The 27,211-nt window shown below is 36.5% G+C and overlaps 1 protein-coding gene across 3 annotated transcripts in view; it reads right to left on the bottom strand.

The window, feature by feature from the left end:
• WASHC4 (WASH complex subunit 4) overlaps nucleotides 1-27,211 on the bottom strand; it is a 38,682-nt gene that overhangs the window by 7,526 nt on the left and 3,945 nt on the right. For all 3 annotated transcript variants that reach the window (XM_083860509.1, XM_083860510.1, XM_083860508.1), the window contains exons 2-25: nucleotides 27,008-27,147; nucleotides 25,902-25,955; nucleotides 25,724-25,789; nucleotides 25,509-25,554; nucleotides 23,030-23,097; nucleotides 20,247-20,329; nucleotides 19,231-19,273; nucleotides 18,621-18,724; nucleotides 17,844-17,964; nucleotides 16,269-16,392; nucleotides 16,043-16,170; nucleotides 15,281-15,441; nucleotides 12,971-13,097; nucleotides 11,505-11,630; nucleotides 9,992-10,099; nucleotides 8,604-8,750; nucleotides 8,425-8,504; nucleotides 7,440-7,545; nucleotides 6,603-6,719; nucleotides 5,450-5,618; nucleotides 5,161-5,315; nucleotides 3,047-3,121; nucleotides 2,116-2,220; nucleotides 602-736 (exon numbers count right to left, since the gene is read on the bottom strand). In XM_083860509.1, the coding sequence (XP_083716635.1) occupies nucleotides 602-736; nucleotides 2,116-2,220; nucleotides 3,047-3,121; nucleotides 5,161-5,315; nucleotides 5,450-5,618; nucleotides 6,603-6,719; nucleotides 7,440-7,545; nucleotides 8,425-8,504; nucleotides 8,604-8,750; nucleotides 9,992-10,099; nucleotides 11,505-11,630; nucleotides 12,971-13,097; nucleotides 15,281-15,441; nucleotides 16,043-16,170; nucleotides 16,269-16,392; nucleotides 17,844-17,964; nucleotides 18,621-18,724; nucleotides 19,231-19,273; nucleotides 20,247-20,329; nucleotides 23,030-23,097; nucleotides 25,509-25,554; nucleotides 25,724-25,789; nucleotides 25,902-25,955; nucleotides 27,008-27,147 (2,588 nt within the window). The remainder of the gene's footprint in view (nucleotides 1-601; nucleotides 737-2,115; nucleotides 2,221-3,046; nucleotides 3,122-5,160; nucleotides 5,316-5,449; nucleotides 5,619-6,602; nucleotides 6,720-7,439; nucleotides 7,546-8,424; nucleotides 8,505-8,603; nucleotides 8,751-9,991; nucleotides 10,100-11,504; nucleotides 11,631-12,970; nucleotides 13,098-15,280; nucleotides 15,442-16,042; nucleotides 16,171-16,268; nucleotides 16,393-17,843; nucleotides 17,965-18,620; nucleotides 18,725-19,230; nucleotides 19,274-20,246; nucleotides 20,330-23,029; nucleotides 23,098-25,508; nucleotides 25,555-25,723; nucleotides 25,790-25,901; nucleotides 25,956-27,007; nucleotides 27,148-27,211) is intronic.

Raw genomic sequence — 27,211 nt, 5'->3', positions numbered from 1 at the left:
TTACAGTTTTATCTTTTATAAATTATATACCTGCTTGTCTGTATTAGTTCACAAGAGTAATTTAACTGAGTCGCTTCTGCAAGTTGAGAAGTGAAATAGTTTTACTGTGAAAAAGAAAGTATTCCTACAACAAATAAGCACATGACATGCAAAGAAGCTAGCAGTTTATCTTACTAAAATACATTATCTCTCCCATTTTTGGGACAATCTTCTAGCATGGAAAACCAGACCCTCATTCCCAAATCCTGACACACTGGAATGAGCACATAATTTTGGATTCTATTCAAGTAAGCTTATTATGCAAAACTAAAAACTGTTATGCATGAGTTGAACAAGAAGTCTAGAACCTCCAATAGACAACAACTCCATCAAATCATCCTTAAGTCACTGAGAAAATGATTTAGGCAATTACAGAGCAGACAGAATGAAACAAAGCCCTCCTGAATACAGTCACTGGTAACACTCCATTTTGCCAGGACAAAAGTTGTCCCTTTATCTGGGGACATTTAAATAATAGGAGTGTTATGTTTTGGTGCACCTTCAGTCACATGGAAGTAGCACTTTTAGCAAATTACTCTTGAGCCTCCAAAAACTACTATACCTTGTGATCATTTTGATCCTTGACTTCCCTGAAGAATCTGATGTCTTTGATAAGTCTGGATTTGATATGTTCATCATACATGAACTGGCTAAAAATGTAAAACTTTTTCCTCAAGAACTGGTAAGTGAAATTTACCTAGAAGGCAAAAAGAAAAAAAAACAGTCAAATCAAGAAAGTTAGCAAAGTACCAAAGACATCTAACACCCTGCTTTCACCACATGCCTGAGTAACTTCTAATGCAAGTTCTCAACTTTAATTTCACTGTTTTAAAAGAATAAGGAAAAATGAAAAAACATTCTCCTGGAAGGCCCACTCTCTTCCAGGAAAGGCAGAGGCACCAAGGGACAAGGTCAGTATTTCAGTTGATCACCTGCCCTACACAGCCATTAGTTTACCTGGAATATCCTGTAACCGCCTTTTTGAAACAATACAAACATCAAGTTGAATCAGGCAGGCATGATCAACTTCCTCAGTCTGTAGAACCTGCAAAGCCTCCTGACACAACTTTTTCACTTCCTCAAAGTTTTCTAAAGTACCTTCTCATAAGGCAGAAACTTCTACCCTACATATCTCAATACTTTTCACATCTGCAAAAATAGCTCACAATCAGAAGTGAATAAACCTACATCGCCAAAATATAATGCGAGTAGCAGCATTTTTTGAGACAGTCCCCACTCTCCGAAGAAAAGTGAAAGAAACCATTAAAACTTTAGTAATTTTTAGTAATTTCGACTTCTAAAATAATGGCTTGAGAGTGGATTCAGTATTTTCAGCAAGTTCTTTCTCTTTTTTTTTTTTAATCAAGCCAGAAGAATAGACAAAAGGAAACAGCAACAAGGTGGAACTTTGGAACTTAACCAGCAGACTGGAAAGCACTCACCTGAAAACACCTGTATCACTCTATCCAAACTTGAAAATCCCAATGATAAATTCCAGCAGCAGCAGAAACAGTGTACCTCTTTGCATTTACCTTGCAAAGAGGCAAATACCTTTGGCTGGTTAAAATGGCCACCTACACCTCAGACATCATCAAAAGCCTTGCAGTAAGAATCCAATTTTCCAACAAGTGATCAGAGGTCTGTGGCTTTATTTTGCAAATCGAAAAGATGATATTTCTTAAGCATGACAATTACAAGAAAAACTTTTTTAAAAAATTGTATTTTTTCAAGATTTGCTTTAACTGCAGCAAAAGTATCTGTCTACTAAGTGTCAATAAGGTGAAAATCAGGGCATACTGTCCAGAATAGTTCAATCAGAACATCTATCTCTCTTCTGATGTGGTTTTAGATCTATTCCTTAATATTTATGTAACTGGAAGTGATAACACTCAAAAGATTGTGATATTGATTTGTGCCACATCCAAGAACTGATTTGTTTTATTAATTCACACAGAACATTATTACTGCATTGTTAAAACTGCCTAACCAAACAAAGTATTAGGAGATGCAAGGAGGAGGTTTTTGGGCACAATCACAAACAAATAATCCAACAGCAGCATTGCAAAAGATACTCACTGTTGTGTTCATGATTCCTGTTCCATGAGTTCGAATTGAATTAGCGATGTGCCGGATATTGATGGTGTTCAAGTGTTTGTTATTACTTGTTCTTTCAGTGAAGATCTGGGGGCAGGAAAAGAAAAATAAAGGAAATTACCCAAAACTCATTCTGCGATAAATTATTGATCTAAATAGCCTATATCCTATTTCTGAGAGCAGCTGATAACTGGTGATTAGGGAAAAACCAAGAAAATACAGCATGGATCCAATGAACTTTATCTGGTAAATTCTTCCAATTTCTACACAGCTGTGATTCAACAATTTGAAGGCAGATGTTGCACTAAAGACTCTCATATTTGAGATTATATCCTCCCGTATTTGAGATTATATCCTACATTAAGTAGTCAAAACTCTTTTGGCACCTGTTTGCACTTTGACCTCTCATATACCACAGCAATGAATTCCACTAATGAACTATAAGCTATGAAAAAAAGCACTTCTTGCAGGAAGCCACTCATTTTTGTAGTGGGCCCCTCATTCTCATATGGTGAGAAACCCCAAAGGTTTGTTCCCTGTCTATGTTCTCCACCTCATTCACTACTTCATTTTTCCAGTAACCCGTTTTCAGATACACATTTTCCAAGCTCAAAAATTACATACTTAATACATTCTTACAGAACAGTCAATTATCCTTGGTGCCTTCTAGCTTCACTAGAAAATTGACAGGCAGTTATCCTACTGGCATAACATATCCAAGATATGCTACACAACATTCTCCAAGACCAAGTCACAGCATCCCCCAAGATGTTTTTCTAGAGCACCAATACTATTTTATAGCCTCTCACTATGCATGTTCAGCCTGGGCTTTTCTTACACGTACTCCACTCTGAATTTCACAATCCCTTCAAATTGGAGCCAAATTCCAGGAAAAGTGTGGGATATACCTTACCTGATTATTCAGGTTGTAGAGGTAGCGGGATACAAAAACATGAATATTTCTCATGATTTCCAAAACATCCAGACCCTGAAACAATATTAGTTATTGAGAATTACTATGATAAAACTTCTCAAGAACTACTGACACATCTAACAGCTATGGTGCAGAAATACTGTTTCTGCAGTTATTTGAAGGTATTTTAGAAAGCAACGTTTTCCTTTACAAAATTAAGAACCTCTTACTAATTTTTGTTCGGCATCTGTAAGAAAATGTTCTGAGGAGAAAAAAGCAGCTCAGCTCATGTTTGAACATTTGCACTCCTGTCTTTTTTTTTTTCCAGCTTTTCCTGAAAGTAAGGAATCTTCCAGCCTATTCCACAAGGCACAATTAAACAATTAAAAAAATTGAGATCTATCTGTTTTCAGAATCTAAAATATAGAATCTTGCCACAGAGATTCCTACATAGAGATATCTACAGAGAAATAAGCAACTAGCTAATTTTCAATATTGTTAACCCAACTGGTATAAAAGACTGAGATTTGCTATTTGCAATATAAATTTTACAATTGTTTACACTTTTTCCCCTAAGGAGTCCCTTAATTATCACTGTGCCTAGAGATGATGGTATTTAATTTATATACTCTCTTTACAGTTGTGCCGGGGACCTCATGCCAGAATGAATGTTATGAAACCAACGTTGTGAAATTGTTTAATTCTTTCTAACAATGTGTTGATGAAATATTGTGGAGGCCCCTGCCTCCGAAGAGGACATTGAAAGAGTCATGCACCCTGCCCTCCCTTGGAGAGCAGACAGTGCATGAGCACCCCCCAGCTATGGATTGGCTACCCCAGTTCTGTTCCCTGGTTGGTCACTTCTGTATCCTTCCCTTGATTGGTCCAAGTTTCAATCCCTTAATTTGTTTATTAATGTTCTCCCTGATTGGTCCGTTTCCTCAGTTTCTAACCCCATTGGTTGTTGGTAAAACCCCAACCCCTTTGGTAGGTGCATAAAACGCTGACAGCCGAGCCCTTTAGGGTCTTCGGTTTGTCGGCAGTGCTGGAATAAAGAAGCCTTCTGGAGACCATCCCTGGCTCCCGCATTTCCTTCTGTGCCGCTTGGGATCACCCCCCCAGGAAGAGCAGCCTCCAACAGCTAGAGCCTTGTCCGGACTGACCGTCTTGGACTTCACAAAAGAGCTGAAATCCACTGAGGTGTCCTGCGCCACCTGGGCTGAGGCTGCCTTACTCGAGACAACTCGCTGGGGAAGGTCGCTGCCCTCAGAAGATATAACTGGAGGCAGAGGCAGGTGGAGATAAAATATGGCAAATAAAAAACCAAAGCTGGAAACAGAAACTGACCTACAGCCCTTTTGTGCCAATAAAACAGCTGAAGTTCTCAGTTCTATGCCCTCTTTCAACTTAGGAAGACACAGTCATCATGAACATTAAGAAAAAAGGGGCTATATTTCTAAGAGCTTTCACCAATATGTTAACCCAAATGAGGGAATGAAGCAAACTGCCAAAAATATCCAAGATATTAAAACTCTTGAAGGAAAGTCTTCAGAACTGCGCAATCTGTAGACCCTGTAACAGTGAATATCTTCACCATTAACTTGATGACACTACAACTTTATTCTGAATGTCACTATGTTTAGCAGCTTTTAGGAGGCTCTAAGTCACTCTCCTAGAATCTAATTCACAGGTGTCCCAAAGTCCTCTCCATCCAGCCTGTGAAATAGTTTCTTTTGATGATCACTAAGAAGAATCTGCTGAAAAGCCAGCAATAAACCAGGGGAAAAGACCCACTCAAAGGTCATTGCAGACTTGTAACAGCTGTCTGGATCTACTGCTTGTCAAATTGTTGACGCTGAATTTTCAAGAAAGCATTCTCCGACTTTGCATACTCAATCCATTTCATTATGTGAAAAAAATGAAAAGTCCAACATGATATTAACTGATATCAGTGATCTCCAAAGACAGATAAAGATCCTGCCTCACAATTCAAACAGAAATTAAAGGTCACTTTTTCCAAACAGTTCTCTGCTCTTGGATACTTTAATTTCAGTGACTCAGTCATATGACAGTGGAATGGTTCAAATTCTATTCCTGTGCTGTGGGCACTGTACCTGCTCCAGAGTCTGGCTGGGAAGATGAGCCTCAGTCATACTTAAACCATAGCGCTGGGTTGCCAAATTTCTCATCTCACTGTAGGTGGCCCAGTCGTGAAGAGCTACGGTCGTTAAGTTGTAGAAGGTCTTGTCCAAATAATGAGTTACATAAGCTGTGAACACAAAGGATGAACTAAAATAATGCTATCTATTTAGTTAGGAAAGTGTGGAAAGAAGTGAAAAGATACACAAAGCTGAAGTATAAGAGATGAAAATAACAGAATCAAGCAAATGTATAACTTCTCACCTTTTATGTCAATGAACCGATTGAAAAAACGTATTGGGTTCAGACAGAAGAAGTGAGCCAGGTCCTTCATGCCAACTCTGAAGGGGTTTCTGTCATCCAGCTTCAAGTGTGTGTGAACTGATAAACGCAGGTCCTTTTCTATCTCTTTACACAATTTGTCCAGCAAGTACTATTTAAGGAAGTTTAAAAAAAAATAAGGAAAACCCACCAAAATCCCAAACAAACACACAAAAAAACAAACCACAAAAAAAAACCCAAGTCATGTTCAGTGTCCATCTACAATGCTCTGTTAGCAGAATCCACGTTTCCCTCCACAGATACGCATAAGACTGATTAAACTAGTGAAGAAAGCTTTGCTTTGGTAGGGTCACACAAGGGAACCAGAAAGATACTGATTTCCTGTGTTCTTGTTCTAGTACACAATAGCAAGCTCACACAGCTCAGAAAACGTAAAGGTTTACCTACCTAATGCCATTTTTTACATAACTTAAACTTCCACAAGGGAGTTTAACACAACTTATACTCAAGTATCCTCACCTCTCATTTTAAGGGGAACTAAGCTTATAGAGCTTTCTATCTAAACAGTAAGAACAAATTCAGTGAGGAAGAGAAATTTGGTCTGACTTTCTGAACAATATGTAATGTTTTGTCTTGAAATAGTCAAATAAAAAGTATAGTTCAAAGGTTAAAAACTAAGACTCAGGAAATCCAAATTTGCTTTTTTCTTTGTCAAACCTCCTTCATAATTCTAAAGAATAATTCAGTCAAGAAGCCATCTGTATTTGCAGACCCTTCACTACTAAAAGCCACGCATACACACTAAGCATTTATTTTAGGCATTCATCTGAACAGAGGTTAATCTAACAAAAAGCACTCCTCTGTCTGCACAGTCAAATCTGTAATGAGGTTTTGTTAATTTACATAATTTAGAGTGCAGTATTTTCATGTTCCCAGCCAACACAGATAACATTAAAAACAAGGCTTAACCAAAATTGCCAGTCAAACCAAACACTTTATTTATTTAAATTGTTCACACTGAAGTTCTCTGTGCTAATTCTACAGATCATATCAGATTTCCTACAATAGATGCTAATCGGAGCTAAAGGTATTTGAAGCACAGTGGTGTGTCTAATTCCCAACCACAACAAATTACCTCATTGAGCACTTCCATGATTTCTTTGTCATAGCATTCCAGAAGCACCTCATAAGATTCCAAGTGCCTTGCATGCATCATAGCAGGTACACAGTCCCGTAGTGCACTAAACATATACTTATTAAAAATATATAATATTAACAGACAGATGTTGACAGTAACTAAAAATAGTGTTCAAATCTAACAAGAATCAGAATCCCTACCCTTCCTATTTTTTATTAAAAATGGACTCCATAAACACTACTGAAGTGTCCTGTCCTTAATCTGAGGTATTATTTGCTACTGATTGGAAGATCCTAATTATTAGCTATTTCATCCAAAATTATTTGTAGTTTATTCATTTCAGTACCGTACAACCCTCGAACAGATGTTTATCAGGATTATCATGCCAAAGCATGATTCACATCTGCAGCAAGTACACAGTACTTCAACAAGGGGAGAGGAGATGAGGGATGGAAAAAGCTACAGGACAACTATCCAACACAGAATCACTGAACACAGTGATATCTGCTTTAGAAATATGTAACCACAAAGAGTAACAAAGGCTTTTAATGTTCAAGTCTAGCAAGTGTTCGTTTCAAATTAGAACAGAGAGAGGAACAAAGAGACAGACACAGAGTTAACAATAGCAACCCAAGATTTTTTTAAAGAAATCTAATAGATAAATTTAGAGCAAAGATTGCTTTTATATCCTCCAGAATGAGAAGAAATTTCTGACTCAGTAGTAGTCAGGAATTTGCTTTTTGAGCTTTTCCTTTAAGAGCTTCAGTCTAAGGTTTATCATCTCTTCATCTGAATCTGTCACAACAGTTAGTAAGTTGTAACATTATTACTTACATGTAGTCTAGCAGAATCCACTGCATTTTCATAGACATCATCTAAATAGATTGGAAAGACGGCTCGATGCCAGTATAAGAAACAACAGTCGCATTGTGCTCGAACTCTGGAATAAAAGACTAATTGTTAGACACAGATTTGGAAGAAACATTCTTCTAACACAGTAAGTGTGTTTAAACTAAAGACAAGTGCATTTCAAGCCTAAGTTTTACACCATTATTTTAATGTTCTAGATGCTCTGACCTTCAGAAGAAAGTTCTTTATTAAAGAACATTTTTTTTTCTTTTTCCACTAGCCTGTTTATAAATAAAAGGTACCTGCTTTAGAGTAAAGGTTTACTCAGTGTCTGAAAGACTTAAATCTTACATTTCAGCAAAGTCCTAAATAACTGTTTTCTTATTACATCCAATTAGTAGTCTAGAGATCAAACATATATTCTAATTTTCTCCTGTAAGTCAAAGGAGAAACAGGCCTCTCCTGATAAAATCCTGGGATAAATGCAGACAGTTGTATCTCATGAGTCAATCACTAAAGGTGTTTGTCTCTCTCCTAAAAACTGCATGGAACCTAGATATTCACCTGGCTTACAAATGGCCAGCATGATGTAACTTGAGTGTGCACTGAAACTACAGCAGCAGTAAAACATGGTTCACATGTAAACAGCTGCCCAATCTCCCAAACAGACTGGTACTAACACAGAAATTTGGGGGTTGGGTTAAGGGGAACACTTCAGCTTATCATAAAACCATGTCATCCAAGAAACTGACAGAATTTCTAAACAATCAACTGTCAGGTGAAATATGACTTGCCCAAAGATACCTGAGCTTCTGGCTTAATTCTGGAGTTCTTTCTATCCATTCCTGGTCTACAAAATACGCAAAAAACACCACCAGCACGCAGAGACCAGATTTTGCCATTCAAACAGTGAGGATCCAGTTCCCCTAAGACCCTATGCTACCTTCTATATACTGCTGTCACTGCTTACCTCTCTGTAAGTTCACTGATCAAGTCCAGTTTTTTCAGAACTAACTGGAGGGGAATAAGTTCTTCATCTTTAAATGTTTTCTGTAGAAATGAAGAAAAAAGAAATAAACATGAGATCACAAGCTGATATTTTTTCATAACACACTCCACCAAACAAATGAAGGGCTGGAGCAATCTTACCATCTGTGTTCCCACACTCAGTGCAAGGGAAACAATCAGTCGCCTCTGTTTTGTACTTGGCCCATTGAGGGTATTCTCAGCCAACACCAAAGCAGAGAGGACATCCAGGCGCTGCTCACTGTACTTCTTATCAGAAATTACCCTTTTCTTGATGACAAAAAGACACAGAAATCCACAGAAAAGTTATCTAAGCCCAAAGGTAATAGCTTACTGCTTCTTCCCAAAGCTCGTGGACTTGTCATAAATTGAATATTTCTGCAAACAAGTTATGTTTAGTGAACAGAATTAACTGAATGCAGATTCACTTACTCTGCCAATTCATTCTATACTCTTACAGTATGTGCAGCCAACATGAACACAAGTCATACTAATGGATCCTTCTATTTACCAACATTTGCCTTCTTACATATTTCCTGATAAGTAGTCAAAATATCAAGAACTGTTCACATGTTTTTTTCAATATCCTTCAATAGAAAAGTTTTGGCATATTTTTATTCATTTAAAAGTAATTATAATGTAATTACAGATATAATTTGAGAAGTTTATGAAAGTTATCTATCTGTGTATCTATGTGAAGTGTTTGAAGATATACAGTTTTTCTTAGTGACTTTGAAGTTTGGAACCTCTTCAGCTTGTGCTACTACTGCTATATATATATATAATTTTTTTATAAGTTCAACTATTCTTTTTGCTTGCCCTAGAAAATATAGAGATGGCAGATACATAAATTGAGATTACAGCCAATAAAAAAGAAATTTAATAGCTGCAGCAGTAACAATAGCATACATCCTTTGCAACTCTGCTGCTGAATGTGATGGAAGAATAAAACCAATTTGTAATACATCAGAACAGGCATACTACAGTCTCATTCTCCCCTTTCCCCTAAATTCTGAAATTCTAGGTTTGACAAGCAAAAGAAGCCATTTTATCCCACAGTGAAACAGCAAATTTATGCCCACAGTAGGCTCCTGTAAGCCATCGTGTACTGCTATTTTGCCAAGAAGGCAAAGATTTAAATAACAGCCTGTTTGCTTGGACCTGCAACAGACTGCTTTAGGAACGTGCATCAGAAAAGAGGTAAGCAAAGGTCAGTTTGTGAAAATTCACTAGAAATAAAATCTAAAAAGAACACAAGTAGAAGATGACAAGAGATGCAGTTTAGAGGAAGAGGGGAACCATTCTTGGTCAAAAACCAGGTAGCCATCTATGCTTTACAGTTTCTAGGAAAAAGCTCAGAATTACTGGAAAGCTTATATATCTCTGGATTGCTCATAATAGAGCATGACACTACAGATTTTGAAAAAATATTAAAAATACTTTATTTTAAACTTAATATTTTTAAAAATACTTAGATTGGGAGATTAATTATTAGAACTTGGATTACATACCTTGGCCATGGAGATAGAGTGAAGAGCCTGATACTGCAGATGCTGAGTGATGTGTGTCACAGAGTCTGCCACAACCATGCTTCTTCGGTAAAACATATGTTCTATTGCCTGAAGTCAATCCCAAAACACATTAGTTCAAGTAGTTACCAAAACTGCTGCCTTTACAATCTGGCTTTATGCCCTGTGACTCATCCACACTGCAGATACAGACTCTTTCCATTTTGTAACGTGCTGTGACTAGAAGTTACAATTAACCCTTAGAAACCAAGAAAATCAAACTATTTAGGAGCATAAAAAGTTTCAGGACTGATCTAAGTTTTGTATTTTGGTTTGGGTTTTTTCAGTTTTGTTCACCACTGCTTTCTGAAGTTATCCTGAAAAAGAGTATCTTCCTCTTGGAAAAAATACCAGGAGAAATGTGAAGTGCCACGTCTGGGGAGGAACAATCTCCCATACACCAGTATATACCAGGAATCATCCAACTGGAAAGCAGCTTGGAAATAAAGGACCCAGGGAGTCCTGGTGAACAGCAGGTTGAGTGCAAAGCAGCAATGTACCCTTGTCCCAAAGATGGCAATAGTAGCTTTAGCTTCACTGGACAACACTTGGCTGGCAGCTCAAGGGAGGTGACCTTTCACCCTATTCAGCACTGGTGAGGCCACATCTGGAGTCCCCAGTCTAGTTCTGGGCTCCTCAGTACAAGAGAGACATGGACGCACTGGAGAGAGTCCAGCCAAGAGCCATGAAGGCAATTCACAGACTGAAGCATCTCACATATGAGGAAAGGTGAGAGAGCTGGTACCGTTCAGCCAGAGAAGAGAAGGCTTGGAGGGGGATCTTATCAATGTACATAATTACTTGGAGGTAGGGTGCAAAGAAGATGGAGCCAGGCTCTTGTTAGAGGTGCCCAGTAACAGAACAAGGGGCTGTGAGCACAAACTGAAACATAGGAGTTTCCCTGTGAACATCAGGAAACACTTTCTTACTACAAGATTAACCAAGCATTGTCACAGCCTGGTTGCCCAGAAAGGTTGTGGGGTCTCCACTCTTGGAGATATTCAAAATCATCTGAACACAGTTCTGGACAACTGGCTCTAGGTGTCTCTGCTTGAGCAGGGATACGCTGGACCAGTGATCTCCAGAGATCTCCTCCAACCTCAACTATTCTGTCACATCAACTGAGGAAACCAGTTAGAAGCTATTAAAAACAAAACAAAAAAAAAAAAAAAAAAAAAAAAAAAAAAAAAAAAAAAAAAAAAAAAAAAAAAAAAAAAAAAAACACACACACAAAAAAACAACAACAACAAAAAAAAAAACTAAACAAACAAACAAATCAAGTCCTAGCCTTCCAAATCTATTCTCTAACCAAAACACTCTCAAACAAAAACTCATGCATGCAAAAATACTTCCCATCACAGTTTTTTGTTTTTTTGGGTTTTTTTAATATGGGAAGTTGGGTCAATGCTCTCTGAAATTCCTACATGAAATAAAAAATTGTCATCCAGTGACCTACCTTCAGAAGTTCCACAAGTCTGCACAAGGCTTTTACTGAAGTTTTGGTCATAGGTTTTTGCATTGACATGTAAAGGTTCATTGTAGTTTTAATGATGGTGCTAAGACTGTATGCATAAAGAAAACCCTAAAAATACAATGAATACAAGGGGAAGAAAAAATTATTAATCAATATTTCCACGTGTCAATAAAGTAAGTGCTCTCTGTTTTGTTCCATACGTGACAGACAGCTGGCCTTTGCCCCTGCAGAACAGAGAGCCTACCACTTCACTACACTAAGCAAGCCTGGGATCCCAAAGATGAATGAGACCCTTCTATTAGCACACTATGAAACTACCTATGAGTCATTAGATCATCTGATTAACCTCTTCTAAAGCCATACCAATTAAACACAGGTTAGTGAGTTAAATAATCACAGAGCCTCAAAGGTCTCATAATTTCAGTCTATTGTAAACCAACCCATCAAACAATTCCCATCTCCCTAAAAAACATCCCATCACAAAAACAATCTAAACTTTCCAGATTCTATGAAACAAATACACTGACAGTATTTACACAGTTTTACACTTTTAAATGGAGATGTCCATCCCACAATAAAGATACCAATCATTTCTACATCAGTATATGCTAAGATTTTAAATACAATGTTGATTATATACAACATGACAATTATTAAACTTACTTCAAAGAAAAAATAGTAACAATAAAAAGAAGAAAAAGATACTAGGAAAAGACAGTAAGTGGTGTAGGAAACTCAATTCAGTATGGAGAAAATTCTTAAGTCCACTGCAACTAATTCAAATGTAAAAACCACAGATCCTAGTACATGCCTATCTTTAGCTAAAGAAGATTCAGGATCATGCTTCTTTCACACACCTATTTTCACCAAATTTCTGTCAGGTAGATAGATACTTATAAAAAGTAGCAAAAAATAAATTCAGAAATAAGATGAATCTTACATTAAGACTACATGCTGTTAGTAGGCCAAAAGAAAACCAGCTGTCTCGTAATGTAGTAAGATTCTTGCAAAGTACCATCACTAGGCAAGGTATAATGAAATAACACAAAATCTTTACTGGGAGGATGTACTGGCCTAAATAAAACTAAATAAACATTAATTCAGTCCTGAACTGTAAGTACCTCATGACTCAAAAGGAAAGAAACCCAAAACCTTTACTACAGAGAAGATGAAACTTTCTTGATTTTCTATGTCAAGAGAAATATCCAAAATTCTAGTCACTGAATATTTAGTCAGATTTCCTTTCCCCACACTCTTTATCAAAAGACCTTTTACAGATTTACTTGGAAGAGTACTGGGCATTAAAAGAATTTGAAATTCTTTATAAGAATTCCAAAACTGTGAAATAACACACCAGTGATCACAGAACTCCTGTAATTTCTTTTTATGTTCAACAACTTGCACCACAAAATCAGTTTGCTGCGTCACCACATTAAAAGATTGCACACCTGGATGAAGACATTGCAGCGGTTAGAAAGATCTTCAGAAAACTTTGTCGTGCGTTGCTCCTTGGACAAGATAGATTCCATTTTTGTCATCCATGAGCTCACAAAAACATAATATGACTGCATATCTCTGGGGAAGGAAACAGAGAATGTTGCTTGTTTCAAGTAAAAACATTATGAAGATTTTCTTATTTCTTTCCAAAACTTTAAATCTTGCAAGAGAAATATTTTAAATCTTCAGTCCTCAAAATAATAACTCACCTTCCCAAAAGTATCAGAACCGTATACTCATTTACATTTTAATTCTCTAGAGGTAATGATTAGTTAGTCTGCAAATTATATCTGTACAATGAGTCAAAAATCATCTACTTTTCAAGAGAACACATGGCCCTCTTAGCAGTGCACATACTACACTTCCTTAAGTTCAAACGCTATATAAAACTGTTAGAAAATGCTTTTAAACATTAGACAGAAAAGTCTAACACTGGTGCTACTTTTTTTCATCCCAGTTTGAATTTCTGTTGCTTACATACACACACAAACAAATATAACTTGTCATTACATCAATGCCAGACTGGACAGCTCTTAAGTAACATAATTCTACAATAGTTTATCTGCTTAAATTACACTAGTTGTAATTAAAATGGTTAAGTAGAGTTAAATAGAGAATTGTGACACTGTAATACAACTTCTTCTAGCAGTGGTAGCAGAAAAGTATTTAGGTCATTGATCCTGTTACCAAAAAAGAGTCCTCATATTTAGGAACAGTCTAATTATCAAAGGCAGTGCAAGGATTTGTAAACAAGCTAGAAAAATTATTTCCACAATTCAAATCAGCAAATGCAAAATCTGGATTTTATTACAATATCCTCAAAATTGTGTGTATAAAGTAGGGCAACAAAGCTGGGGAAGGAGCATAAGGCCAACAAGGGAGCTGAAGGTATTCAATCTTCAGAAGAGGTGGCCCAGGGTGACCTCACTGTTCTCTACAAATCCCTGAAAGGAGATTTTAGTAAAGTGGGGTCTGGTCTCTTCTCCCAAGTAACTAGTGACAGGTCAAGAGAAAACAGCCTCGAATTGCACAAGAGGAGGTTTAGATTGAATATTAGGAAAATTTCTTCACCAAATGCGCTGCCAAGCCCCTGAACAGGCTGTCCAGGGAAGGGGTTCAGTCACCATTGCTGGAGGTATTTAAAAGATGCGTAGATGTGGGCCTTGAGGACATGGTTTAGTGGTGAATGCGGCACTCCTGAGCTACAATTGGTGATCTTTCAGGCCTTCTCCAAGTTAAATGATTCTAAGTTTCTATGAAATGTATGTGAATACTAAGATGTTTTTCTGAACTTTTTCCTAATCTTAAGACTTGTACTGCTGCCCAAGACCAGAAGCAAAGCAGTAGTGCAATTATGCCCTACCTAGAAATTAAAGCCCAGGAAAGAATCAGGGCCAGAAAAAGCGGATTGAAAAAGAAATGGAGCAGAAGTGAAAATAATCTGTCAGAGAATCAGGCACAGAGCTGCTTTTTCCCTTTCCCTCATCCCCTCCAATTGAGTTTTGCCAGCTTGCTTATCGGGTTGGAAGACAATGCGCAAAATCTAAGTTTTTACTGCTCTTCCACAGATCCCAGTTTTCACTTTCTTGTTTTGTTTTGAAACATACAAACCTTAGCCCTGTTATCTTCCTATGCAGGACACTTGCTCTTAAGACTAACAAGTGCTAAAAATATTCCATCTCATCTTTAAGCATATTTTAGAAGAGAAAGAAGTGAGTTGCACACCATATGCAGAACACAAAACAAGAGAAGCTTTCCCCAAATACAGATAATTTCAAAGACCATTAAACAAGCAATAAAAACAGTCACAAAGAAAGAAATGTTTGCAAAGAAAGTATCATCACCAAGCAGAGGAAAGCTCCACTATAAGCCTACTAGCAACTTACCTCCATAAACACATAGAAAGCAGAGAACCCTAATAGAAAACAAAGCAGTCCAGGCTACTAGACACTAATTTAAAAAACAAAAGGGAATTTGAAAATATGAAAACAGAAGTAATTGAAGCAAATATTTAGAAGTGCCAGGAACATTGTTATTTTGGTGTAATAATATATTTTTCTGAAAGCATGACATGAAAAGCAGTTTGACCAAAATTTTTACAGCAAGGCTAACACAAAGAAACACTGCTGCAGTGAAGCGGAACAAGTGACTAACACCACTAAGGGACACCACACAACATGCTACTACAGTGAATGAAAAAGCCCATACACTTAAAAACTATTTGCCAAATAGCATCACGAGGCAATATTTAGGAAGCATACTTGGTAAGTGACTGTGCCCTCTGCTGTAGAAAGTTCTCTCTTTGTGTTTTAACTGTATGAATACTTTTCTTGTCCAGTAGTTTGGCAGCAGCTGGAATCTTCTGAATCAGAAAATTGTCAGCAAACCAGATAATGTTAGCTATTAATGTAATGGCTGGTACCTGGGACGAAAAAAAAAAGGAGGGGGAAATACTATCAAGTAAAAATAAACACAATTTACACAGTTCAGTTTATTTCTGTGTAACTGTTTTCTACTGAGTACTACATTGATGTCAAAGAAGTTTCCCTAGATGTTCACTAAGGACACCATGGGCAAAATTATAACCATTCTCAGTGATTCTAAACAATACTGGAGAATTTAATAATTTCTTCATGCCATCCAATATGAAAACATCCCAGTCATTTTGCACTTAGAGATCTTCCAAAACAAATGTTTATAGCCATGGTCAAAACCCACAGCAGTTATTCAGCACCAGAGTAGTCATAACTCAAACAGCTTTTTTGTTTTCACTAACATGTTAATCTTGAGAAGAAAGATTTCAATAAAAATGGCAAGTTTATTTTATCTTGCTGTTATGTGAGTGCACAAATTTTACACCATCTTTAAAAGAAAATTGCAGGTGGAAATTATAAAAAGTAGAAAATTCTTAACTCTGTTTTCAGGCTTTTTTGTGTTCTTTCTTTTCACAAGTCTGTGCTATGCTATGCAACTCAGGAAATTATCTACTTCATTACAGAAAAACAAAATAATGAAGCATTCACCTTTTTACAGACATCCAACAATGACTTATAAAATTTCTTGTCTACAGTCCGAAAAATCTGAAAATGCAGTACAAAGAGGCCACAGATGCCCACGTATTTATCTCTCTGATCAATTTCTGAAGGTTCACCTGAAAAAATACACTTTTGTGAATTTTACTGCCACACAAACAATATAAACAATTCTAGAAACAGTGAAGCTGGCAGGAAAAGCATGAGCTCGCATTACCAAGTTTGGCTTCGACATTTGCAAAAGCTGTACGAAGAGTATGAGCAAATTCTTCAGCAAATGTGCTGTTCTTTGACACTGACACTCCACCATTTAACGAATCAAATTGTTGCTCTATACAGGCCTGAGTAAAAAGGGGGAAAAATATCAAGATAATGCCATGAGTTTTGGACCTCAAAAGAGTACTGGTTTTCAAGAGAACACTGGAAGACCACACTGTTTCAAGACTAACCTAATGTAAGTCTTAACCTTCTATGGTAAACAGTTTCTTTACTATGCTTACATTTTTAAGTATAAAACCAGAAAATACTAAAACGCTCTTACACTTAACATTCAAACCCACATTTTATTTATTTTCCCATTTTCTTTAAGGAGCATTTTTAGAGAAACCACTTGATGAGCTAGTGCTAAGAAACTAAATGCATAATTGTATTATCACATTGTAATATGTTACTAACTGTCCTTTAAGCAAGATTATCACACAAGTCGCTTGTAGGATATGGCTCATGACCTTGCACCATAAAATCACACATTACTCCTGGCAGTTTACAAAAGCTCCCAAAACGCCAGAACAGTCAAAAAATACAGAAAAAATTTCATACTTTCCAAAGAGATCAGAAAAGTCTTTATTAGAACTGCATCTAGTATTTTTAATGATTTTTTTTTTTTTAATGAAAGAGGCGTTTACAGGACAGGAGGGGAAACTTCCTGAATAAATTCCAGTCAAATCCTATTGATGTCTCAAACCTGTAATGAAGTCTTTGTACTTATACAGCATTAGGGAAATATAACATGGAAGATAGATAGCTGGTAGCAATGTCCTTTGAAACAATAAACTAAACTGTGATTAATTATTTACCTACAATTTCCCTTTTGAATGCTTTTACAGAGCAAGCCCTTTTTCCTTAATGCCATTTAAGATGTAATGGCACGACCTGAGCAACTAACTCTGCTTTGAACAGGTTCAACAACATTATTCTCTGCCCATTATGCCACATTTCAATGTCTGTAATAAACACTTTTCTAAAGAGATGGCTTTCTTTATGAACACATTTCATTTAACTATACTGAAAATGTAATAAAATCCTTCTCATCCACCTGTGCCCCTGCGTGTTTCAGGGGTATGTCTCAACATAGGGGTCTCTAATAGACAGCAACCTGTCTCATATGCAACAAATGACAGGTCACACTCAAGGTATTTCCAATTTAAAGATTTCCGAGGAAAAAAATTGATTTGCAGCTAAAATAAAGACCTGTGCTACGTAAACCTTCTCACTATTATGTGGACAAAAGCAGAATTCTGATAATGCCAAGCTGTCTGTGTTTCTCTAATTCAGCAAAACAGTAAGAATTTACTGCTACCATTCAAAGCTTGGCACAGTTCAAGCACATGAGAAGAGCAAAAAAGGATCTTACAACAGAGCCTTTTTTCTCCCAGGCACAGATGCAAGAGCCAAATTCACACATCACTGTAATCGGAACAAAAACGAAATACAAACAAACCAATCATTCTGAAAAGAGTGCTGCTTTCATGTAAGCTTCCTCCATCATACTGGGGAATATTAAGTCCATTACCTGAAATATCATTCCATCGAGTAACTGGCATTCCAGTTTTAACAGCAGTTTTTCAAATGGCTTTAGTTTATCTTCTTGAATCCCAAACTTAGAAGGGTTGTGATGTACAGATTTTAGCAGCCTGTAAGGGGTAGGTGTGGAACATACACATACAGCACACTTAAAACATAGTCAAGGTTTTATCATATCCTGCACTATTTTGGAAAGAGATTTTGATTCTCCTCTCCTGCCCTTAGCAGTAACCCTAAAATTTAAACCAACCAACCAACAACAACAACAAAAAAAATACACTAGGTCTGTATAAACAATTTGCATTGGAGTATCTTCCATTTATTTGGGTTTTCAAGGACAGAGTTAATATTCCACTAATTCAGCTACCTTTATAACTGTTGACTCTTCATCTTTTACTTAAGGTTCCATTCCTTCTAAAAGCTGTATGTCAATTCCCATGATCAATATGGAAGGGATAGGATAGTCTTAGCTCATTTCTTTACACAACTAAATATTTAACTGAATATTCTTTAAACCTCACCAACTATTATATTGCTTGCCAAGATGCTTACCCTGCACTGAAAATGCAATATTCATACTCAAATATACAAAATATTTACTGGTGCCCTTAGAAGGACACTGTGGGAGCTTAGCTCTGCTCTTCACTGAAATTTCTGGAGAGATTACCAAAATTCATGCTCCCACATTGACTTTCTTGGAATATAGACAGATGTATATGCTTTTATCTTCTAGGTTGTGGAAGTATTTTTCACATCAGAGACACACCTCTTGTACATGGTCCAGTGATCTTTCAGCGTGGCCTGATTGTCAATTATTTCATCCAGAGTGATCAAGATTGTGAGCAATTCTCCTAGATGTTCATATATCGCCTGTTTGTGAAGGGGAAAAAAAAGAAAGAAAAGGACTGTAGCCATTACAAAGTTTACTGCAGTCATATGTGGTGCATAAAATTTCAGTTCCTTTCAACATATTTTCAGCCAACAAGATATCAGCTAGAGAGCTCAACAGGAGAATTTGTGGCTTGGTAGCTTAAAGATTTTACTTGTAGTACTTACAATACAAGAAATATTAAAGGAGTGTCAAATTCCTTGATCCATCTTGACACTGAAGACACAATTTTTAAAATTGCCTATGTGCAGAGGCACACATTGCAATAGGGGAGCATGCAAACACTTCGTTGCAAAGAAATTTAGAATACAAAAGACATGGAGACACCAGGCCTTCCCATATAAAGGCCTGAAAAAGCTGATTAATAAAATAAAACCTTTAATTTGAAAGCCATACTCCGAAGTAATTTTTATGCTGTTTTTCTCAGGATTAATCATCAAAACCTCTATATGTTAACATAAGCAAAAGGGTTCCAAATCTTTCCCACCTGAAAATGAACTCCAGATGTCTCTATAATTTTAGGTGCATTCCTGTAAATAAAATCAATATTTTAATGCCTTTTTAATCCTTAGAACAGATCATATTTATCAGTTTTCTATCATGGTGTGTTCTCTGTTTCCTGAGGTACATTTTTCTTCATTAACACAGTAACTTCAGGAAACAAAAGAACATCAAAACCTGATGAGAAGTATATGCTATGTGAAATCTGTATGCTCTGATCAAATTTTATACCAGATTTTTAAAAATGCAGCATGGGACTAGTTGAAACCACCAAGTGTATTCAGTTCACACATGTCAACAATTCTCAATTGAGTTATGCAAATAGCCCTGACACACCCAGAGAATAAAATCACTTTTTATTTAATCAAGCCATGTCCAAGGTACACATCCAGCACCACCACACAGGAAGCCTGCCTTATGCACTACTTGCCAAAAATAAAAGAAACAAATAAAACTGAGAAGAATGATGCTATCCTACTGGGGGACAGGGAAGCAATCCAGAGTCCTGCAGAGATATTCAAACCCAACTGCAACAATCCTATTCAGAACTAAACCTTCCTCACAGTTTTCCAAGGAGCTGAACCAAACAGCCCTCACTAAGCTAAACTTTAGATGTTAAAACTATGGCTGTTCTGTGAAGAATATATGCCAAGATTTACATTTTCAAAATAGATTGTAGAAGTGATCTGATTTTTAAGCTATGTATCAAGCAACAGGAGGAGCCTCTTAAACAGAGCAAGGATGAAAAAATAGCAATATTTCTCAAACATAAAGACTAAAAATGATAAATAATAACATCCTTGCATCTCATTATATACATGCACTATTTTTTCTGAAAACAAAACCATTTCCATAACCATTTATGAAGCCCAAACTTGCACAGCAAAGCACTCTCTCTCTAGACAACGATATTCCAAAAATGACCATGCCTTAAACATAACATTAATATTTTATACATTTAACTCTACAAAATAACAACACAGCATTTTAGGAAATAAATACTTGTTGCTGGTGTACAGAACAGCCAACTGGTGCACTACATTCACCACCACTTCAAAACATCGGGTAACAAAGCAAGACAGCTCCTGAAATACAAGAAAATAAAATGCATATAAATGTATAGATCCTCCTCATACACAAGTTGTCACTAGACCCAAAACACTGAACATAAACTACAGAATATGCAGCCGAAGCTCCAACTGTATCCCTAACCCAAGTCAGTGGACAGATCTACAACAGGACGGAAAACATCCTACTAACAGCTCTGAAAAAGGATCTGGGACTAAGCTAAGAAACTACCAAAAACAAGCTTCCAGTACAACTCTGACAATTTCTACTATTGGTTCAATTTATCTAAGACAGCAAGAAGTGACTTGACAACAGAGCCCAAGTACTTTCAGGGACCATATATATCCCTGGTAGCAGAGACTGTGCTTTTTCCCCACTAGATTTAAGAGTCACACTCTGGATGCTGGTAATAGTCAAATTCAAATTAGAAATTACCTAAGCCTGTACCTAATGTAAAAGGATAAGCCACAGAATACTGCTTTAAAACAAACAAAGAAAGTCAATGTCTTTGAAAGGTTTGCCTGACAACAGCAGAGCTTAGGCTTGGTTATGTAACACAAAATGAGTAGAGAAAGAACATGTCAACACTGACCATGAAAAGAAGTATCTTAATTTCTATAACGGATTTTAACATGGCATTCCTTGAACAACAGGATAAATTAATCTGAGTTTCCCTTGATTGCAGTAATATCTGCTCATGAATTTACCTTACAAATCCTATCAGGGAAATGTCATTGTGTGGTAAGTCTAGCCAGTCTGCACACAGATGGCTTTATAGCAGACAGCCCACACTGGCTGAACTGCCAGCCTGCCAGGAAACTGGCTAACAGCTGAATTCTGTCTTTTCTCCATCAAAAATAAACCTTATTTGGGCTTCTGCCTTCTATTAGTCACCAGTTTTCACAAAACATTACTTCTTATATTTGTACTGCTCTAACAAATGCAGCTGAAATAAGCCAACAGATTCCAGAGGAACGGATTAATGGACAGCTGAGATCACGTTTCCCAGGCAGGCAGCACCATTGGCCATTTTAAAATTTCTGGAAGGTAGTCCAATTCAATAGCACATGTATAATAGCAGCTACATAATACAGACAAGATTGTAATTTTAAACTAATATTTCAAAGCATGCTTTTGATAATGTTTTTTTAAAACTTTTTGACCTAGCAAATTTGAGGCTACTGCATTTGCTAATCTAGAAAGCCCAGAAGAGCCAATAAACCAATACATGGACATTAGCTCTATGAAAGTAACTTTTCAGCTTTTTGTCAACCTCATATTTTCACACTACCCCTTAGGGATATGCTTATAACACTGACCAGAACAGCATTTCCTAATCTAGGGTTATAGAACACTGAATGGATTTAAGGAGAATACAACTGCTGAAAAAGAACAAACTTCATACGCAAAACGTTTTCCTCATAGCTTTATCCTAAACAACACACATCTGTTTGCATAGTAAGTCCTCCCTTTGGGGTAACATCCTGTATTTCTCTTCCTTCTTAAGTTTTTCAACAATCCCTAACCCATCATAGTATACATAGAAAGTGGGCTCACAAGCAATACTGCTGTATTTTTGTATAATGTTTACCCTACAAAATATACATATCAGCATAAACCCCATAAAAACCAAAATCTGTTCTACAGAGTTGGTTTGCAATGCACATAGATATCCAGACAGCCAGGGACCCTGCTCTCAGCTTCCACCTCGACAGAGCATCCTAGCTCTGGAAATACACCAATGTACAGTAGCTCCATCTGAGAATCACTAAAAGGTCTCAAACATTTACTAGGAAAGAAACAGACAATGAAGGATGAACCTACAAAGCTGATAAGACAAAAAGCTTGAAAAATGGGGAAGAAAACCCAAGAGATCCTAGCAATTCACTGCACTTCAGCATGGTAAAAGAAATTGAGAAATTCCTTCCTGCAGCATTTGATTTATAATGACACAGTAAATTATTACTGCCATGCTGTTATACGGCAAGAACGGGAATTTTAACTCTTGTTAAACCAGAATTTGTTTAAACATTCTGGAAGCTTCCTCTACATTCTCTGCTTTAATGCAGATATTTCATTACAAGCAATATTGCATAAAAATAGAAATACTTTTGGGAATGGGACAGTCACTTAAGTTATATAGTAAGGACAAAAACTCCACAACAGACTGAAACCCAAGAGCACAGGAAACCCTCAGAAGAAAAACAGATCCTGTTTGTTTTCATGCAAAGGATCCTGAACAACCAAACTATGTAAGAAATAAGCGTTCTTCCAAAAGCATTTGAAGAAGACACAAGCAATTTTTTTCAGGTATATAACTTTGATTTTGCTTTCTTCTACCAGCTAAAATAACCCTGAACATATATAACATATATTTCCAATGTTCAGTGAACACTAAAACTTGCTAACCAAACTCATAAAAACAGCTATCTTTAACTACAGATGAAAGCAACCTCAATTTATATTCTCCTACTGAAATCTTTCAAAGTAAATTCTAATTCCTTCTCTCATTCGATTTCCAGAGAGAAGTAAAAAAAAAAAATCCCCAAACAATGTGTCAGCTGGCCTTGACAGGTCTGCAGGCAAAACATAGTAACATATCAAATGACTGCTATGCCTTTCAGCAAAATGCAAACAGGATATGGCAGACTGTTAAATCCATTTTGCAAGTAAAATTAAGATTATAATTGTCGTCAAACAATGAAAACATACTCTACCTGCAAGAAAGAAACAAATCTTCCCATCTGTATTTGGCAATCTCCCTCCACCATGCTGGAATCTGTGGCTTAAAAGAAACATTTGTCAACACTTTCTAAAGCCTGTGTTCTACCTGTTAAACTAACAGTGAAGCTTGCCCTCCAAGCCATTTATTTGTCATACTAGTAGAGTGCACTGTTACAAATGCATTGATGGAGCCTCAAAACCTCCTAATTTTGCCTTCCTAAAGTGGACTTATTTTTGGAGTTTCTTTTTCATTAAAAATTACATGGTTTACAAAGTAGATACAAAGCTGTGAAAAGTCTCCTTCATTTGAACGAAAAAGAATAAACCCCATAATTCTTTAAGGGCATATGTATTATGTAACTTCATATGCTTCCGTTTTTGAGAAATTTGCATGAAAATACCTAGGTAGTTATCTTGTGCAAGAAACATCCAGATTTTTTTTTTTTAACTGAAAGAATATACTACATGATAACCAGAAAGAATAATTTTCTTTTTCCTACATATCCTTCTGCACAAAAGAACAAGCTTACCACCATAGCTTCACAGCATTATCTGTATGACACAGAACACAGAAATACAATAATTACATCAGCCATGCCAAGCTGTTTCAGTCATCTGGAGCAGTTTGAACATCACCTGACAAAATATTCTCTTTCCAATCTGACAATAGATAGATGCTACAGACTTGAGATTTTTCTTCTGGGTCACTCGGCGCAAAAAGAGCTCACTTAAAATTACACTTTTACCTGCCTAAGAAATGCAAGTCTTCTTGCTAGAAAAAAATATATTCTTTTACAGCTGTCAGAGATTACAGGAGTCTCCATATTTCTCTAACATGGAGCTCTGGGACAGTATACTAAACATTGCATTGCTTCCCCTTCACACATTGTATGTGACCTTTAATCTCCTTAATGTATGTCCCAAGAAAAACCAATCCAACTACCTGAAGTTCCTAGACTAATCCTAGCCACTGCAGAGACAAGATGAGGAAAAAAAATTCTTTACATATATGGAAAAAGCCAGCATAGTATTTGTTTAAAATTCAACCATCCTTGAGCCAGTAACTTTGCCAGTTGTTTATAGTAAGCAAGCTTGCTGTTATCAAAAAAAATGCTACAAGTAGGGATATGGAAATAGAGAACAAAATTTCTGCATTCCTACCTAACCCTCAGAAGGCTGACCTCTCAGTTCCTGCCATCTCCAAGCATTCCCTGCACAACACCCATCAGGAACAAACTGCTGCTGTAACATATTAATCTGCTACAGTCTACTTTTCCATGCTAGAGACATGGAAAATTCTGAGGATCTCCCAGCATAATTTTGGCAGCATATGACTTTAAAATACTTAAAAGCATATCTAATAAGACATGCAAGTCTGCTAAGAAAAAAAGGAAAAAAACAAAACCACACCAAAAAATCTCCCACATAACAAGCTACCAAATTCCCTGCTTTTCCATGCTCCTTAACCACAACAGTTATCTTATACAGCACTTAAAGGAATGATAAACAGTCCCAAGCTCAAAGATTTCACATTCTCCTGATATTTCCGTCACACTCTCTCATCTCTTGAAAAGCTTTAAGAATGCCCTTTTAAAATACTACTATAAAAAGGATTTGCCCCTCTTTCAAATTACTGAAATAAACACAAAGTTGGGTGATAGGTCTCTGAAGCAACTCTGTAATATATTCAATCTTTATGATCAGTCGTCATGCTTATTCCTACACTAGTATCCCTTAAGGTGGAAGCTTAAGGCCACTCATTCAGGAGTTACCAGTTTAACTCCAAGACAAAAGTCAGCCTTCACCTAAAGCAGCGTTTCATGATTTGTGAACTGACTTACAATTACTTGTGCCCATCTTATGCCATAGTCTAAACATGTGGTATGGGTTACCTGCACTGGAAGGGCAGCTGACATCAACACACTCCAATTTGTCTTGGAATAGCAATTGCGTAAGTGAAGTGGGCAGGACTTGGGTCAAGTTATTTATTAATGGTTTCATTGTTTTACCACAGTTAAATCACAGATTTACTGTTTTAGTGCAACCAATGTCAACTGTAGTCCCAAAAGGAAATAAGTTGGTTTAGGGTGTGTTTACACGTGAAAAACATGCTTTCAATGCCACACCTTGCAAAATAGCTGCTGCAGTAGACAAGCTGTATGTAAGACATTTAATACAACCTCAGCAGCTCACACGCCCTACTTCCCATGTAAATAAGGCTGCAACAAAATTTCCTGTTCATGTAACAATACTTATTGCAGGGCTTTACAGATAAACCTTATCATCTTAAGCTTACTCAGGACAACTACAAGACACTAACATATATCCCTATACCCTCAAAGTTCTCTATTTGGTGTGCATCACAGAGAAAGCATGTATCCAAATAATAAAATTACAGTTTTTGTAGCATTTAATATAACCTGAAGCAATAATACAAAACTACATACTTTTATAGTAAAGGGAGCTACTTACCTCCTTCTCCATAAAACAAGAGGCCATTATAAAATTTAGTTTCTGCCTAACAACAAAAGCAGAAATTTGTTTTTTAATAAATAGGACATATGTAATCAAACCACAAAAATTATTTAGACATATCTTGTTTCTTTACTGGTAAAAATAGATCTGTATATCAGCTTGCCAAACTGCAAATCTTTTCATATACAGTAATAAAAGTCAGCTGAATTTACCTCATATTTTAACTTCTTGATTTCACAGCAAAGAGCAGCATACACAGTTATAACTTTGTTTAGAACCTAGACTCAAAGTAAGGAAAAAATATCACACAGATTACAAACAAGTTCACATTTAGAGGGCTTGGGTTGAGGTTGAATAACTTTTTTCTTCCATTAAGCATAAAGTGCTTACCTTGTTTTCTGTCTTTATGAGCTCTAGTAAGGAGGACTGTTCATATGGCAAAAGCTAAAATTAAAATAAAAAGCAAACAAAAAACCAAAAAACAACCAAACAGAAACAACAAATCAGCAAATTTAGAAAACATTAGTCAAAAATACATTTATCCAACTAGGCAAGTATTCCCCTGAGTTTAATCTCAAATAAGGTCAGTAATAAGAGAGCCACAGTTGCACATTACTTGGCAACCTGCACTGCAGGAATCCTTCACATGGAAACACCTTTCCTTTCACTTCAGGTCAACAGGCAAATTACTAGGTATATTACATAGCATTTACAACAATTTAATTATAAACCTTGAAAAGCAAAAGCATGGTCATTATGGCACATGTAGGAGAAAAACATCTCAGGACAACTAAAACATGAATTAATAATCCCAAATGCTGGAAACAAGCAGAAAATACATCTGTATACAGGCACTGACACTTTGTACTTAAGTCAGCCTGATTTTGACTAGTCCATAAACATGCAGTACTATGGTGGCCCTACACGTAATTTATTCAAATTATTCAGATAGATGACTGGTTGAGAGTGCATCTTCAGCACAGACAAGTTTCATATGGTAACAAAAGCACTTTTAAATTATCTCTGCAAATTCAGTGAAGAGGGAAAACTAATGCTCCACAGAGGATAGGGAACTTGTGACCAAGAAAACAGCCAATACTGTACCAAGGCCATTAGGTCAAAACACAACCTATAAATAGACACATAATTCACCCTGCAGTTTCACATCTGTTAGCAAGCTCTCTTGGAACCATGGCCCCCAGAAAAAAAACACTAACAGTCACAGGGAAGAAGTCTGCTGAAATCAGCCTTCCCAACACATGAAGAATTAGAAATTCATTTAACTTCTGCTAGTATCCATAAGACTAGAAAATAATAATATGAAAACTTCTCGTATGATATGTACCAATTTATTAATTACCTGATAATTAAAATAGTATGGGATAGGTTTCTCAAACCCAAAAGTTAAAATTTTAAGAGCACAAATGCATCAAGCTTTTACTTCTGAGGTTTTGAAGGAAAGTAACAGGTGCAATGTATATTAAATATATGAAGACCTTTAAAGCAATGGGATCAAGACTGAAGTCCCAAACATCTCCAACAGAGTCATCCAAAGCATCTTCAATTCTCTTCAGCTGAGATGTATATTCCTCAAGAAATTTTCCATAATTCTTCAATTGCACTTCAGCATGGATTTCTGAGAATTGATAACATTTGTACAGTTTTACAGACAATTCAGTTAACTGCAATATCAAAAAATG

Source organism: Zosterops lateralis (genome assembly GCF_965231275.1).
Source record: "Zosterops lateralis genome assembly, chromosome: 4".
Lineage (NCBI taxonomy): Eukaryota > Metazoa > Chordata > Aves > Passeriformes > Zosteropidae > Zosterops > Zosterops lateralis.
This window is presented reverse-complemented; position numbering and strand designations above follow the sequence as displayed.